This window comes from Hylobates moloch, unplaced genomic scaffold (genome assembly GCF_009828535.3).
Source record: "Hylobates moloch isolate HMO894 unplaced genomic scaffold, HMol_V3 SCAFFOLD_11, whole genome shotgun sequence".
Classification (NCBI taxonomy): domain Eukaryota; kingdom Metazoa; phylum Chordata; class Mammalia; order Primates; family Hylobatidae; genus Hylobates; species Hylobates moloch.
In genome coordinates this window covers 61981958-61998481 of record NW_026652286.1, presented here as the reverse complement: position 1 = coordinate 61998481, position 16524 = coordinate 61981958, and the positions used below count along the sequence as shown (strand labels likewise).

Below are 16524 nucleotides of genomic sequence, written 5' to 3'. Positions count from 1 at the left end.
GTATTGTCCAACTCTCTAACATTGACATGACAAAAAGCCTGCTAGCATGCTCAGCCAAACCCTGTAACAAAGGCATTGTGGAAATCCTAGTGTGCAGTGCAGCTTTTATTTTCAAAGCACAGAATGTCTCAGAAAGTCTCATATGCACGCTACTCTGATTACTCACAAAATGAGTGCCATCTATGGACTCTCCATACTGATAGAGATTGAAGTAAAAATAAAAAACAAGACTCAGTCTCTAAGGAGCTTATGGTCTAGTAAGGAATATAAGGGAAGGGGCAGTCATTCTGGAAGTATTCCTAGAAGAGATGGCAGGTAAGCTGAGACCTGAAGGATGAGGGTAGTCTTATCTTTTCTGGGGATAAAGTCTACATGGCAACTGTTGTCATGAGAAAAGATTTTGGGACCTGGCATGGTAGCACCTGCCTGTAATCCTACCATTTTGGGAGGCCAAGGAAGGTTGATACCTTGAGCCGGAGAGTTATTGACCAGCCTGGGATGCATGGTAAAACCCCATCTTTACAAAAAATACAAAAATTAGCCAGGCATGGTGGTGCACACCTGTAATCTCAGCTACTTGGGAGTCTGATGCTTAAGGATCGCCTGAGGCCAGGAAGCAGAGGTTACGTTGAGCTGGGATTGTGTCACTGACCCCAGCCTGGATGACAGATTGAGACCCTGTATTTAAAAAAAAAAAAAAAAAAAAAAAAAAAGCTCCTATCTTCTGGTGGGTTGATGCCCTTCTAATCCATCTAGGCCAGAATGTTTTCTGAAATGCAAATATGCCCGTATCTCTATCCTGCTTAACCTTATCATGGGCTTTTGATAAACTACAGGAAAGTAGTTACACTCCTCTGGATGTCTTCTACGCCCCATGTGACATATTTGGTGCTCAATGTATGGATTATTCTTCCCACAAATCCCTTGGATTCTAGAAACATTGAGTTCTTTGTATTTCTTTAACATTCCACAATCTTCTGTACTTGTTTTTTATCTTGAATAACATGATTACTTTGCCAGTGGGAATACAAATAAATAAAATCACTTTGAAACAGCTTGGCATTGTAAAATTGAAGATGCACAAACTTTACAACACAGACATTCAACCTATAGGTAGATACTGTCAGGAAAGAGAATCTCTTGAATATTTGCATTAGGATACATGTTCACAGAAGCAAAATATAGAAAACATTCCAAATATACACCAGCAGAAAATGAATAAATACATTTTATTAGTCACCAGTTATCCAAATTTGGGCTATCCACTCCAAACTCCTTCTTGATTGTCTTCATCAATAGATCAGGGCCCATTAAATAGTTCTTCTTTGTCACGTGTTATGATGTTAAACTTTGTGAGTAGAAGGCATTGGAGAGATGTTCCAAGACGGTGCTTTCCAATCTGCTTTCTGTGTGCACCCTTGGCAAACTCTGGCAATGCAAATGACATCTCCAGCATCTGACATGGAGGGCATACAGAGCTACACCAGTGCCCAGATTCTGTAGTTCAGGCTGCTGCTATGGCACCCACTTCCTGAAGTTCATGGTGGCCAGGAGAACCCAGCGGCCAAGAGCTTCTCCTGAAACTGTCAAGACAAGTTTCTGGGGAGTTTTGAAGTGTCAATTTGAAGCAGATTCTTCAAGGGCAACACTACAGTGACTTCTTAACATTGAGCGAGGCCACAGTGTGAGGGGACTCTTCATTGGCTGCTCCAAATTCACCATGGAGACAACAGCAATTCCTTACATCTGCTTATCACATATTCTGGAGACTTCTCTTTAGATATTACTAGACAATATTTCATTGTTCCAATGCTGTAACAATTAATAATTCTTTATATTAACTTTCCCTATTCACATTACTGTATGTTTTCTCTGTCTTGATGGACCCTGAATCTTACTCTCATGTGAATGAATGCTCTATATCAGCAAAGTACTGCAAACTACAGCCACAGTGATAATATATTTGAACCCTTAAAAGCCAATGAAAAAAATCATGTCCCTGAAAAATACACATGGTGTGATTGTCTTTATAAAAAGTTCAAAAATACATAATGCCAAAACATGTAAAGGATACAGCCATGTGTGATAAAATGATAAATAATGACAGAGGAAAGATAAATAAACATAAAATTCAAGAAAATGCAAAAGCATAACTGTCATTAGTACATGGGGCATCCAAAGGTATTGAAAATGTTATTTTCATATCACTATTAGGTTCATAAATGTTCATTTAATTTCTATACATATATGCTATACTATAGCCTTTTATATAAATAAAAAATAACTAATTATTTCTTATGCTATAGAGTGATAACATTTACTAAAGTGTAATTTGATCCATTTCCCAAGTATGTGCTGAGATAGTGATCCTCTCAGCCTGGGGTGGCCAGGCTGGCCGTGAGGCTTCTGGCTTGGAAATAGTCTTGTGCATATTCCCCAGTGTGCTCTCTGACATACTGATGTTTTCTTCTGTGTGAAGTGACATGAATATATTAGACTTGATTCCCTGATAATGCCAGGTGAGAATTTTACTATATTAGGCCTTTCTCCTTAGATTTAATACTGAGTTAAATTTTTCCACTTCAGAATAACCTCTTATAATTATGAAATTTAATTTATTTTTAATCCATAGGGAGAAGATAAACAATATAAACACACACATATATAAACACTCACATAACTATATATAATATTCAACTTTATTTCAAATATACCAATTTTAAAATTTATCAATATACCTATTATGATTCTTTCTGAGTGACATACCACACAAATTCAATACGGATTCTCTAAAGAATCCTCTTAGGCTACTTCACTCAAAGTCTCTGCAGCTGCCTGCACTGTGAAGGCTGCAACAGAAATCTGTCTCTTCACTTCTCCCCAGGCCTTGGAAGGGTCCACTTTGCTTTCAATATCAAACAGAGCATCATAAATTCCTGGGAATGACTCCCCTGCATACTTGTTGTGGCTGCTTGGAGCATAGATGACATGCCTGTTGAAAAAATCGTTTGCTGTTTATTAGGTGCCCAAATGATATACAAGAGAAACACAAGAGCACTCTGCAATTCCTGGACTGCATATTCCTATAACAATTTGAACAAGCCACTTGTCAACTGAACTTCCAAGTTCAATCATCTCTGAAGACTATTATATGAAATCTATAGTAATTAATTATATTTTTATTTCAAACAAATAAAGTGGTTCAGTGCTACAAAACTAACAATGATGATAGTAACCACAGCAATCATTCCTGGTATTTAATGTTTACTTACAATTTTTCTGATGTTTAGAAATAAACTCTACACAGTTGATATTAGTATTTCACAGACGAGGAAACTGGGGTCTGAGAGATCAAGTAGCTAAATGATTTGTCTCAAGGCACATGACAAGCAACTGCTGATTTTTAAATTTATCATGCTACTCCCTACATTATAGCACAATTGTAATCACTACAGTCTTGTTTGTGATCAGCCAACCCTCTATTGTGTTTTTTTTTTTTTGGTCTTTTTTTTTTAAAAAAGTCACAGTACCATGTTAGAATACTTAATATAGAGTTTGAAGAATCATCAAAAACAATTTTGTAATGTTCCATGTGACCAAGGCAGAAAATGTTTTATAGAATGGACTATGACAGTTCATGTAATAGCTCACAGAAGAGAAGGATAAACTCCATAGTAAAGATGTAAATAAGGCCAGAAGCAGTAGCTCATGCCTGTAATCCCATATATTAGGGAGGCCAAGGTGGGAGGATTGTTTGAGGCCAGGAGTCCTAGACGAGCCTGGGCAACGTAGGGACACCCTATCGCTACAAATGAAAGTACAAATATTAGCTGGGCATGGTGGCATGTGACTGTAGTCCTAGCTTCTTGGGAGGCTGCTGCAGGAAGATTGGTTGAGCCCAAAAGTCTGAGACTGCAGTGAGCTACAATTGCACAACTGAACTCTAGCCTGGGAGACAGAGTGGGGCCCTGTCTCTTAGAAAAAAAAAAGGGGGTGGGGGATGGATAAAAATATGCTGCCATTGGTGATCTGATCCAGTCAACCTGCTTGGAAGATGCTCTTACTCCCGAGCCCTACCCTTTGATAATCCCTAGAAAGAAAGGGCCATTTCTGGCTGTCCAACGATCTATCTCATTCTGCAATATTTAGAAGATCAACCTGGGGACGGTCAATGTTTGGCAGAAAAAAATCCAACTGTCAGGATTTAGGAGGAAATAAAATATCTAAATATCAACATTAGGGAAAAGAATAAATAAATATATATTTATTATATACATTATATATAGAGAGATGTTTGGGTTGTGTGTATACATAAGTAAAAATATATTTAAAATAGAAAAGGAGCTAAAATTATACACACAAGAATATAACAATGATTTTATATTTTTCTGATAAAATTGGGGAGATTTTTATTTTCTGTCGTGGCTTTCTGGATCTTCTATATTTTCTAAAATAAATTTATATTCTTTTATAATCAGAACAAAGATACTCAAAATAAAGATATGCAAAAATCATATTACATTATATGAAGAAACAATACAACTATCACTTACTACATATATTTTGAAATTTTTTATTTGCTTGCAAGAAATCAACTACAATATTTTTTCCACAGTGAAAAAAATAAAAACAATTAGAAGAAAAAGCGATATTACAGAAAGGAGTCATATTTTCTTTTCTTACCTATAAAAAGGCCTGTCTGGTAACCCTAATGGATCAATAAATGCTCTTTCCAGAAACATGAGTTGATCATTCATCATTCTTAATAATATTGGGCTGAGAAAGAAAATGAATATAATTATAACTTCATGAAAATATGTTTCTACCCAGAAAATAAACATTTCAGAACAAAATTGAATTTATTTATCTCCGGGGATTGGTTTCAGGACCACCCTCTACACCAAAATTTGTGCATACTCAAGTCCTGCAAGGAGGACACATGTATATGAAAAGTCGGCCCTCATCCTCTATGGAATTTTTTTTTATTATTATACTTTAAGTTCGAGGGTACATGTGCACAACGTGCAGGTTTGTTACACATGTATACATGTGCCATGTTGGTGTGCTGCACCAGTTATCTCACTCATAGTTGGGAATTGAACAATGAGAACACTTGGACACAGGGTGGGGAACATCACACACCAGGGCCTGTCATGGGGTGGAGTGAGGGGGGAGGGATATCATTAGGAGATACACCTAATGTAAATGACTAGTCCTCTGTGGAATTAACAGGGTGAAAATGAACAAACTACCAAACAAATTAAATTGATCTCTCGGTATAATGATCCAGATTTAAGTCTAAAAGTTACTTAAAATTATATCATTTCAAGTGATTTTCAGAGTGGTTTAAGTACAGCATTCTTGGAGTCTGATATGACTTTCTGGATTAACTTGGTCTGCCTCAGTGAGGAAATGTAGCTGTGTATGTGGAATCTGAAGCCACATCTGATCTCCCTTGGGTTAGCTGCCCCCGATATAACTCTTACCACATGCTTAATCCCCTTTTCACATCTTAGTCTTCATATTGTTAAGACAATGAGATAGGCAAATATATAAAATAGAAAATGTTTATGAACACATGGCTAGTAGTCCAAATGGAATGTAACAGTTTTTTTTAAGTTTCTATAATTCTCTTACTTTATATTTTCCATTCGTTTCTCATTAGCTACATCTGAGGTTCTCAGATTCAAGCTTGTAGAGTGAGCATCATTCTGTGATAAAAGTTCTAATATATCAAAGCTAAAAGAAAGATGATTGTTGAGATTTTTTCCACATAAATGAATTTACTCACTTAAAATACTTTTGTTCTAGATTTATGTCCATCCTACTTTTAGATATTTTTAATGAAATCATTTTCTGTATGCAATGCTAATATTTTCAAATGTAAGCTTGAAAATAAAAGATTTAATTTGGCAAAATGAAAATTTTTCCATATTTAAAAATAACAAGAATAGTCGGCCCTCCATATATATGGGTTTTAGTCCTTTAATACTGTATTTTATTTTGCTTTCTTAAGACATGGAGTCTTGCTCTGTCACCCAGGCTGGAGTGCAGTAGCTTGATCATAGCTCACTATAGCCTCAAACTCCTGGGCTCAAGCAATTCCTCTGCCTCAGCTTCCTGAGTACCTGGGATTACAGTGAATAATACTGGATTTTCCATCTGCATTTGCTTGCTAATGTGAAATCTATGGATAGAGAGGGCTCACTGTATTAATTGAAAAAAATTCATATATAAGTGGACCTGTGCAGTTCAAATCACTGCTGTTCAAATGTCAATTGTAAATTTTAACATTCTGTAATATGCAAGTTAAGAACAATAACATACATAGCTATCACATTTTTAAAATCCTATAAAATACTATGCTGCTCAGTCTTATAAAAGCACAGAAACAGCTGTATGTGCAAATGGAAAAATGATAGTGATTTTTATTTACTTTGGCATAATAATTAACCGATCAACCCAGATCAGTTAAATATAGGCAAGATTTTCTTCACCTTAGGTATCCTAGTAATCTACTCACTGAAGTAATACCAATATTAAAATAAGATGACCTGCTAATGTTTAGTAAGATGCCTGGCAAGTCACAAATAAACCAAGTGATAACTAACAATATTCCTTTTATTTTGAAAGCCAAACCTATTATGAACACAAGAGATGGTGATTACTTCAGTCTTTCAACAATATTTGGATACCTCCTATTTATCAAACACTCCCCGCTTTTACAGAACTTACATTCCAAAAGGAGTGTTGGGGTTGTTATTATAATAAGAATGATTCAATATAATTGAAAGTTTCTCAGCAAGCTCTGAATACTTCAACCATGAGTTACTGAATTTAATATAACAATTATTTCACAATTTAATTAACTAATGAGAAAAATCATTACAGTAAGAAAGCATGAATCGTCTTATTCATTAATTTACCTCTTGGTTTTCATAATTCAGTTTTACTAACAGTTAGCATTTAGTGATCATTTCCTATGTGCCAATTACTGTCCTGAATGTTTATACAAAACGTGATTTTTAATTTTCAGAGCAATTCTGCAAGTTGGGTAGGGCAACAGCCCCATTTTGTAGATGGGATAACAAAGGATCATGAGTTAAATAACTTGCCTAAATTCACACTAGGAAGTTTTAGAGTGAAATAGGAGGTCAATATTGTTCTTTCAACTGCACCTTGCCGACAAAAGGAAAATAGGAACAACTTAAACCCCCATAATTTGGATTTGAGCTATTTTTAACATTTATGTATTTGGCATCATGAATTCAGATTCTGTGATAGTATAAAGGTAAATGAAACACAGAATACCTGTTAGCAACTCTGATAAACAGTTGAGACAATCGAATGAAGGATAATTTCAATAAGATGCTATGGGTTTCGGAATCAAATTCACAAAGCATTGCTACAAGTACAAAAACTCATGTGGCTACACACACATAAATGCACGTGTGTGCACGTGCACACACAGACACACATTTCTCTCTGTATCCTGTGTTAATATCTTATATTCTTTGATGGGGCAAGAAGTGATACAAGAAAAGCAGGATGAAGTCATGTCTCTTCCTTAGATTTCAAAGTTTTGGTTGAGAAATTCAACATTGTTTAATTTAGTCAGAATTTACTATTATTATGTGCAAAGCACTGCTCAGGTGTTTCAGAATTTGTAAATATCATATAGGGAACAGAGTGGATCTTTACTATCACTTAGAGAAAATAAAACAAATATAGAAATACTAAAGGAAGGGGAAGCTGAGTGTGCTAAACAATGTGTCCTTTTTGCTTACTTCATATTTTATTCTAAGTATTTTCTATTATGTTGTATTTCTAATAATACATTGTAAGGATTATAAAATGTTCACATTGGTGAATATCAAATTTTTTAGTAATTTCTCTTCTCTTAGGCATTAGGTTATTTTGAGTTACTTGCTATTATAATTTCATACTTCAAATCTTTCTCCAGGCAGTCTTTCTTTACCAAAATTGAGACTTTTTCCTAAGAAATAATTCAAGAAATGGAAATACTATGTCAAAGCACAGGACTCTGTGACAGCTCTTGAATACATTAGCAATATGTATCTATCTTTTTCAAAAAGGCTAAAATAATTCATAATGCTATCAGAAAAGCATGGAGAGCATATGCTTCAGTGTACCAGCTACAGCAATGGGCACAATCAAGGTTTTAATTGTTATTCATGTGTTATAAAAATAACATCACATTACTTTCATTTGTATTTCTGAATTATGCATTAGTGAACTGCAATATTTTGCTTGTTTCTTTACAGGTGTATCTTTGACAACATTTTTATAATTATTTGCCTTGTTTCTTACCAATATTTTCAGTGTGTTCTTTTGGACGGTTTAATTTTCAAAAAATATTTTTATAATGTATATATTACTCTCCATTTTTGCTAGAAAATAAGTTTTCAATTTTCTTAATTTTTCTTTTGAATATTAATTTTTATATTCTGAACCATTTTAATGGTCTCAAATCTGATTGCATCATTTCCCCATTGCTTCTAAACTTGGCATCTGTCTTTCAAGAAATTTCCATTTATACTAAATAATTCTTTACACCTGTTGTTTATGTTAGCATACAATGTGAAGTGCGATTCTGAATTTCCTTTTATAGCAGGTACTAACATAGTTTATATAATATTATGGTTGGGTAATCTTTCCCCATTGATTTTTGCTGCATCGTTTATTACTAATACTTCCTTATATATCACCGAGCCTATTTCTATATCATCTACTCTGATCTTTTTATGTGTCTTTACATCAGTTCCTGGGGATTTGAAATTTATATCATGATACTATATTTAATACACAGATCTGTGCCCTCAAAATTATACTTTAAAAAAATTACCTTAGTATTCTCACCAAGTATTTTCCTTCCATCTTAAAATTTTGTTCAAATTGTGTTGTACTTGTGTAATCTTACACAGAATTAATCCTAAATGTTTAACATTTCCAAAATTAATGGCTTCACAATATTTGCTATTCCGGATAAATAGAATTTTGCCAGATGGAAGTGGAAATAAGGAGCTCTATGTGGAGGTAATGACAAAAACAAAAGAGGTAGAAAAATCATGCTTTGAAAACTAGATAGTCTGGCTGAGTTATGATGTACAGATGCTGAAAAAACAAGAAATAAAACTGGAAACAGCTGGGGTCACACAGTGGAGGACCTTCAATATTAAGCAGAGTATTTTGTAACCGATCAAATGGCAGGAGGGAGGGACCGACATTTCTGAGCAGCACAATTGCCACTCAGAATGTCGAAAGTAGGTCTTTTGAGATAGGGCAGCCCTACATAGGATGTGCTAGAGTGGAAGGACAGAAAACAGCAGGAAATGGCACTCGTATACCTATGTAACAAACCTGCACGTTCTGCCCATGTATCCAGGAACTTAAAGTAAAACAAATTTTAAAAGAAGAAAACAGCAAGAAATTCCCAAAGCTAGTTCAGCAACAGTGATGTTAGTTTCCTTTTAAATATATATATATATACACACGTATACACATATGCACATATATGTAGAACATACTTGCTTTTGTCAAAGTCCTGGAGTCTCTCACTGAACTTGGAAGCAATTTCTGTAAAATTCTTTACTGCAGAAAAAAGTGAATCTGAAATAGAAATTGGGATCATCAAATGCTTAAAGAACATAATTTCTAATGGCACTGTTCTACAGTTCAAGAAAAGGAACAATATAGAAGCTGTCATCTTTTGTGTTTTACAAGTTACTTATATTTTTATATTACAAGATGTGAGCATCCATAAAATGGAAAATACATTTATAGACATAAACAGAACATTGGATCACTTGAAATAGCAATAAATAATAAATGACCTAAGATAGCCCATTATATTTAGGAGATTAATAGAACCATACAGATGAGGAATTTGAAAAAGGAAGGGTAACATACCAAATGATACATTGTATGTCTTCATTTCCTGTGGATGTTTCATAGAAATATTGTAGATTTTGTCAGCATACTTTCTTAAAACTACAGCATAATCTTGACAATCAAAAGGGAGCACTATGGAATTGGCTAGCGCAAACACCATCCCTCCTCGAACCTGGGCCACAGTGAGGTGATATTTAAACATCGGATCATAAAACTTTTCCACCAACTCATATGTTTCATAGACACTGTGATACAGTGGATAGCCGCTGAATTTGTTTGTTTCCTACAGAAAAAATAACAAAACATATCTCTTATAGTATAGCTCACAAAAAAATGATTAGCACCATATTTACTATTAGTATTAGTAAGATTGGTCAGTGATGGATCAAGGAAAGTACTTAACCATCTCAATAAGCTACATCCTAAATGGCTAATATTATGATACCTAAACACACTCCAGGCTTGTACCAATTAAAATATGTGTATATGATATAACAAATATTATTTAAAAATTATTTGAAAGGGACCAAACAGGCTTGCCTCTAAGAATGCAGAAGATTGCATTCTTAGATTCATGTTTTAAGAATCTGGAAAAAAAAGACAAGACAATCTTGCATTTGGGTAAAAATAAGAAGACAAATTGTTAAAGGCAAGTACATAAATATTACACAATATTATATAGGAGAAGACACTAAATTGTTTAATCACTAAAATTCCATGGATAAATGATTGACAAGCAGTGTGCTGAAGGCTGGAGAGTCTGAGTGGTGAGGGGTGCGGTAGAGGATCCAAAATCTCACTAAGCAGAGAGAAGGGAGGCCCAGACAGGTGTCAGGAAAACCAAAAGTGTAGGTAGAAGGAAGGACTTTTCAAACTGTGAATTGCTGGTTTATCACTTTTGATCATCTTAAGATGCTTATTTTTTATTATTATTATAAAAGGACATTTTATGTCCTGATGTGTTGAAGAGACTGGGATTCTGGAATTACCCTGTCAGGGTTTGAATATAGGCTTCAGGACTTACTACCAAAAACTAGGTGGTCATTTGACTTTTCTTTGTTGTAATAAAATGTAGACAATATTAATATTTATCGTCACTATCACCTCCTATATAACTCTGCCTAACTTCCTACCTCACAGACAGGAGATTGGAGATTTTCCGTCTGGGAAGAATAGCCCATGAGGAAAGGCTTACAGAAACTTAATGTCAACTCTAAATCACCAAATGTCTTTTCTGTATTTGGAGTTGAGCTCGATCTCTTATTATTGCAATATTCTTATTGGAATAGTTTTGAATGAATTCTTCCTTATCATTTTTATAACTGTGAGAATGATTTTTCTTTATAACATAAAATTTAAAATTGAAGAAGTATCAGGATTAAAATATTACTTATAAATATGGACATATCATAAAAGTTGACAAAGGTTTCATCTGATGAACAGAAATCAGGGGTGGTATGAATATGAAATGGAAATAAGAAACAACTGTTTTTAATTATAAACCAGTGTTCTTATAAAACTACTTGACATTTTAAAAACTATGTACCCAATTTACTTGGAAGAAAATGAAAACCATATATATTATATATATATATATAAAACCATATATATATGTAAAATCAACAACAAAAGAAAAGGAATCATGACTTTTACACGTAGACAGTGTATTATACTGATATGATTTGACTCTGTGTCCCCACCCAAATCTAACCTTGAATTATGATAATCCCCACGTGTTATGTGAGAGACCCGGTGGGAGGTAATTGAATCATGGGGGACAAGTTTTCCTGCGCTGCTCTCATGATAGTGAATAAGTCTCATGCGAGCTGATGGTTTTATAAAGGGAAGTTCCCCTGCATATGCTCTCTTGCCTGCTGCCATGTAAGATGTAACTTTGCTCCTCATTCACCTTCAGCCATGATTGTGAGGCCTCCCCAGCCATATGAAACTGTGAGTTAATTAAACATATTTCCCTTGTAAATGACCCAGTCTTGGGTATGTCTTTATTAGGAGCAGTAAAACAGACTAATATATATACCATTTTTCATTTGTTTAACGACTTGTTATTTGTTTAATAATTGGAGGTATAGTAAGAGATGAAAATCCAAATACACTGATTAATTTTGAATGATAATGGGGAGATACTGATTAATTTTGAATAAGGAGGAGGATGAAATCAAAGACAATTCCTACATTTCCAACTTAAATGACTGAGTGAATGCAGTGCCACCAAATGAAACAGAAAATACGTTTAAGGGAGTACACGGAAGTTCACATTTGCAGACATGAATATTGATACCAACTGACACTTGAATTTAGGGTTGGAATATAAGATACAGGAGTTATCCTATGTAGTAGTGATACTGTCAACCATTGAGACTTCTCCCTCTGCTTTCAAATTTCTCTATTCCTCTAATGCTTGAGTCACTTTTTGGAGTCAGAATTATTTGTTTAGTTAAAACATATTCATAAATAATCTTGAATAATTTGAGATTCACTTACCCAATTTTTAGTATACCGTGCTCTGCCTGAAGCAATTCCAAGTCGTTGGAAGAACACCTCAAAATCATTTCCAGATCCCAATTTGCTTATCCTTTTAGAGATGAAACAACAGAATTATTTCAAAGTAATGTGTTCATTAAGTACAGATTACATGTCCATTAAACTAAACCCCATTCTTACCATTATAAATGTAATTTTAAACATACAGCTTTAGACATGCAGCAAAAACATGAAAAGAATACTAATTTTGATCACAAAATAACTCCTTCTATGAGACCATTTCGTGTAGGAATGACTATTTTATGTCACATTTTGTTAAGGGTTTCTGAAGTTGGAAAACATTTTCCTTAAGATTATTTCATTCCATTTATCATCTTTATTTGTTGTACACAATAGAGTGAAAAGCAAATATTTTTCAGATAATTTGGACATAAATTTTGCCCTTAATAATATAAATAATTTGTGCTGTTGACATTGATAAATTCAGAGTACTGAGATATTTATTCTTCTTCCCTTGCTTGTGAAGATACAACCAATGTTGAAATGATGCTTGCATTTTTATTGCAATAAGCAAAATATTTGTTAACTATATGATATTCAGAAAAAGGATAATTACAAGGTGATGAGGTGACAGAAAAATGAGGAGAATTACTTTTCACCATTATCTCTATCATGGGTTGAGTATCCCTAATCCAAAAATCCAAAATCTGTATCAAAACATTTCATGCACCCCAAAAATAAATACGCCTACTATGTACTCACAAAAACTAAAGATGAGAACATCTTTAAAAATGCTGCAAAATCCAAAAGTTTTTAAGCACCTACATGACACTGAAAGGAAATGCTAACTGAAGCATTTCAGATTATGAATTTTCAGATTAGGGATGTTCAACCAGTAAGTATAATGCAAATATTCCAAAATCTTAAAAAAATCCAAAGTCCAAAACACTTCTCTTCCCATGCATTTCATATAAGAAATGACCAATCTTTATAATCTGTTGAAATGTTCCATATGTATATATTACATATTCTAAAGAGAAATCACATTTTGATGTCCTGCAGATTTAACTACAAAACACACAGTAATATTTTATTTGTGAACCAAAGGAATGCTTTTCCTTTATCAGATTTTAGACCATTTTGAAACTTAATCTTTCACTTAATGATTGAAAGAAAATATGCTTTTATTTTCAAAACAAACCCACACTGAATTCAGTGGAAACTTCATTCATTTGTTTACCTGGGCATGCCACTGAACTCTGAGGAAGGACTTTTTTTAATCCAACTTTCATAAAGAGATTTGCCTTCAAAGCCTTCATCAGGGCTTTTCAGCTACACAAATTAAAAGAAAAAAGAGAATACTTATAAATCAGATATATTAAAAACCAGATGTCCATTAACCAGAAGTGAATAACTAAGCCACAATTCAGCAAAAACAAGGGATGCTATCCATACATTTAGCAGTCATCAAGAATTACAAGTTTCTGACAAGTGGGAAAATACTCAGGTTATTATATACAGGTGAACTATATTATAAAAATGAATAGATGAAGTGCACAGCATAAACAGGCTACACCAAATTCATACCAAGCCATTGTCTTTAGATGAATGGCATAGCATATGATCTTTTTGTCGATTTTTCTGAATTAAAAGATACTGCAATCAAAACTATTTCTCATCTCACAACAAAGAAAATAAAAAGAAGCAAGCTGGTTAAGGGAAAGTATTCAATTTAATATTGTTTCTTGCTGGTAGGGTTGCCAAAGTCATTCAATAATATACAATAAACTGCGATGTCTGTTCTTGTACCAGTACCATGCTGTTTTGGTTACCGTAGCCTCATAGTATAGTTTGATGTCTCCAGCTTTGTTCTTTTTGCCTAGGATTGCCTTGGTTATATGGGCTCTTTTATGGATCCATATGAATTTTAAAACAGATTTTTCAAATTCTGTGAAGAATGCCAATGATAGTTTAATAGGAATAGCACTGAATCTATAAATTACTTTGGGCAATATGGCCATTTTAATGATATTGATTCTTCCTATCCATGAGCATGGAATGTTTTTCTATTTGAATATGTCATCTCTGATTTCTCAGAGCAGTGGTTTGCAGTTCTCCTTGTAGAGATCTTTCACCTCCTGAGTTAGCTGTATTCATAGGTATTTTATTCATTTTGTGGTAATTGTGAATGAGTGTTAATTTGTGACTTGGCTCTTGGCTTGTCTGTTGTTGGTGTACAGGAATGCTAGCAATTTTTGCACATTGACTTTGTATCCTGAGACTGCTGAAGTTGCTTATCAGCTTAAGGAGTTTTTGGGCTTTGACAATGGAATTTCCTAGATATAGAATCATGTCACCTGCAAACAGGAATAGTTTGACCTCCTCTCTTTTTATTTGAATGAGCTTTATTTTTTTGTCTTGCCTGATTACCCTGGCCAGCACTTCCAATACTATGTTGAATAGAGTGATGAGAGAAGAATCCTTATTTTGTGTCAGTTTTGAAAAAGACTGCTTCCAGCTTTGGCCCATTCAGTACGATGTTGGCTGTGGGTTTGTCATATATGGCTCTTATTATTTTGAGGTATGCTCCTTCAGTACCTAGTTTATTGATAGTTTTTAACATGAAGAGATATTCAATGTTATTGAAAGCTTTTCTCTACATTTATTGAGATAATCATGTGGTTTTTTTTCTAGTTCTGCCTATGTGCTTAACTGCATTTATTGATTTGCATGTGTTGAGTCAACCTTGCATCCCTGGGGTGAAGCCTACTTGATTGTAGTGGATAAGCTTTCTAATGTGCTTCTGGATTCTGTTTGCCAGTATTTTATTGAGGATTTTTGCATCATTGTTCATCAAAGATATTGGCCTGAATTTTTGTTGCTGTTGTATCTCTGCCAAGTTTTGGTATTGGGATGATGCTGGCATCACAGAATTAGTTAGGGAGGAGTCTCTCCTCCTAATTATTTGGAAATAGTTTCAACAGAAATAGTACCAGCCCTTCTTTGTACCTCTGGTAGAATTAAGCTGTGAATCCATTTGGTCCTTGGCTTTTTTTGGCTGGTAAGCTATTTATTACTGCCTTAGTTTCAGAACTCATGATTGACCTGTTCAGGGATTCAATTTCTTTCTGGTTCAGCCTTCGGAAGGTGTATGTTTCCAGGAATTTATCCTTTTTTTCCTTTTCTTTTCTTTTTTTTCTGTTTTTGTTTTGTTTTGTTTTGTTGTGTTTTGCTTTGTTTTGTTTTTTGATGAAGTCTTGCACTGTCACCTGGGATAGAGTGCAATGGTGCAATCTCTGCTCACTGCAACCTTGTTCATGCAATTCTCCTGCTTCAGCCTCCCGAGTAGCTGGGATTACAGGCACCTGCCACCACACCCAGCTAATTTCCATTTCTTCTAGATTCTTTAGTTTATGTGCATAGAGGTGTTTATAATATTCTCTGATGTTTGCATTTCTGTGGGGTCAGTGGGAATATTCCCCCTTATCATTTCTGATTGTGTTTATTTGAATCTTATCATTTTCTTCTTTATTAGTCTAGCTAGCACTCTATTTAATTAATTTTTTTTTTCAAAAAATCAGCTCCTGGATTCGTTAATATTTTGAAGGGTTTTTCATGTCTCCAACACCTTCAGTTCAGCTGTGGTCTTGGTTATTTTGTGTCTTCTGCTAGCTTCGGGGTTTGTTTGCTTTTGTTCTCTAGTATATTTAGTTTTGATACTAGGTTGTTAACTTGAGATCTTTCTAACTTTTTTTTTTTTTTTGAGACGGAGTCTCTCTCTGTTGTCCAGGCTGGAGTGCAGTGATGTGATCTCAGCTCACTGCAACCTCCACTTCCCGGGTTCAAGCGATTCTCCTGCCTCAGCCTCCCGAGTAGCTGGGACTACAGGCACCTGCCAACACGTCTGGCTAATTTTTTGTATTTTTAGTAGAGACGGGGTTTTGCTGTGTTTGCCAGGATGGTCTCGATCTCCTGACCTTGTGACCTGCCCTGCTCGGCCTCCCAAAGTGCTGGGATTACAGGCGTGAGCCACCACACCTGGCCAGATATTTGTAACTTTTAATGTGGGCATTTAGTGCTATAAATTTCCCTTTTAATTCTGCCTTAGCT

At 34.6% G+C, this 16524-nt stretch overlaps 1 protein-coding gene across 6 annotated transcripts in view; it reads right to left on the bottom strand.

Annotated features, from left to right (window-relative positions):
• Positions 1–2681: 2681 nt before the first annotated feature.
• LOC116476797 (Putative N-acetylated-alpha-linked acidic dipeptidase) overlaps positions 2682–16524 on the bottom strand; it is a 64707-nt gene continuing 50864 nt past the window's right edge. For 4 of the 6 annotated variants that reach the window (XM_032167135.2, XM_032167136.2, XM_058446875.1 and 1 more), the window contains 6 exons: positions 13655–13746; positions 12415–12505; positions 9931–10195; positions 9549–9630; positions 4684–4776; positions 2754–2992 (listed from right to left, as the gene is read on the bottom strand). In XM_032167135.2, the coding sequence (XP_032023026.1) occupies positions 2803–2992; positions 4684–4776; positions 9549–9630; positions 9931–10195; positions 12415–12505; positions 13655–13746 (813 nt within the window). In that variant the 3' untranslated portion in view covers positions 2754–2802. Of the gene's footprint in view, positions 2993–4683; positions 4777–9548; positions 9631–9930; positions 10196–12414; positions 12506–13654; positions 13747–16524 lie in introns of all 6 variants that reach the window. The other 2 variants (XM_032167134.2, XM_032167137.1) reach the window with 1 other exon arrangement.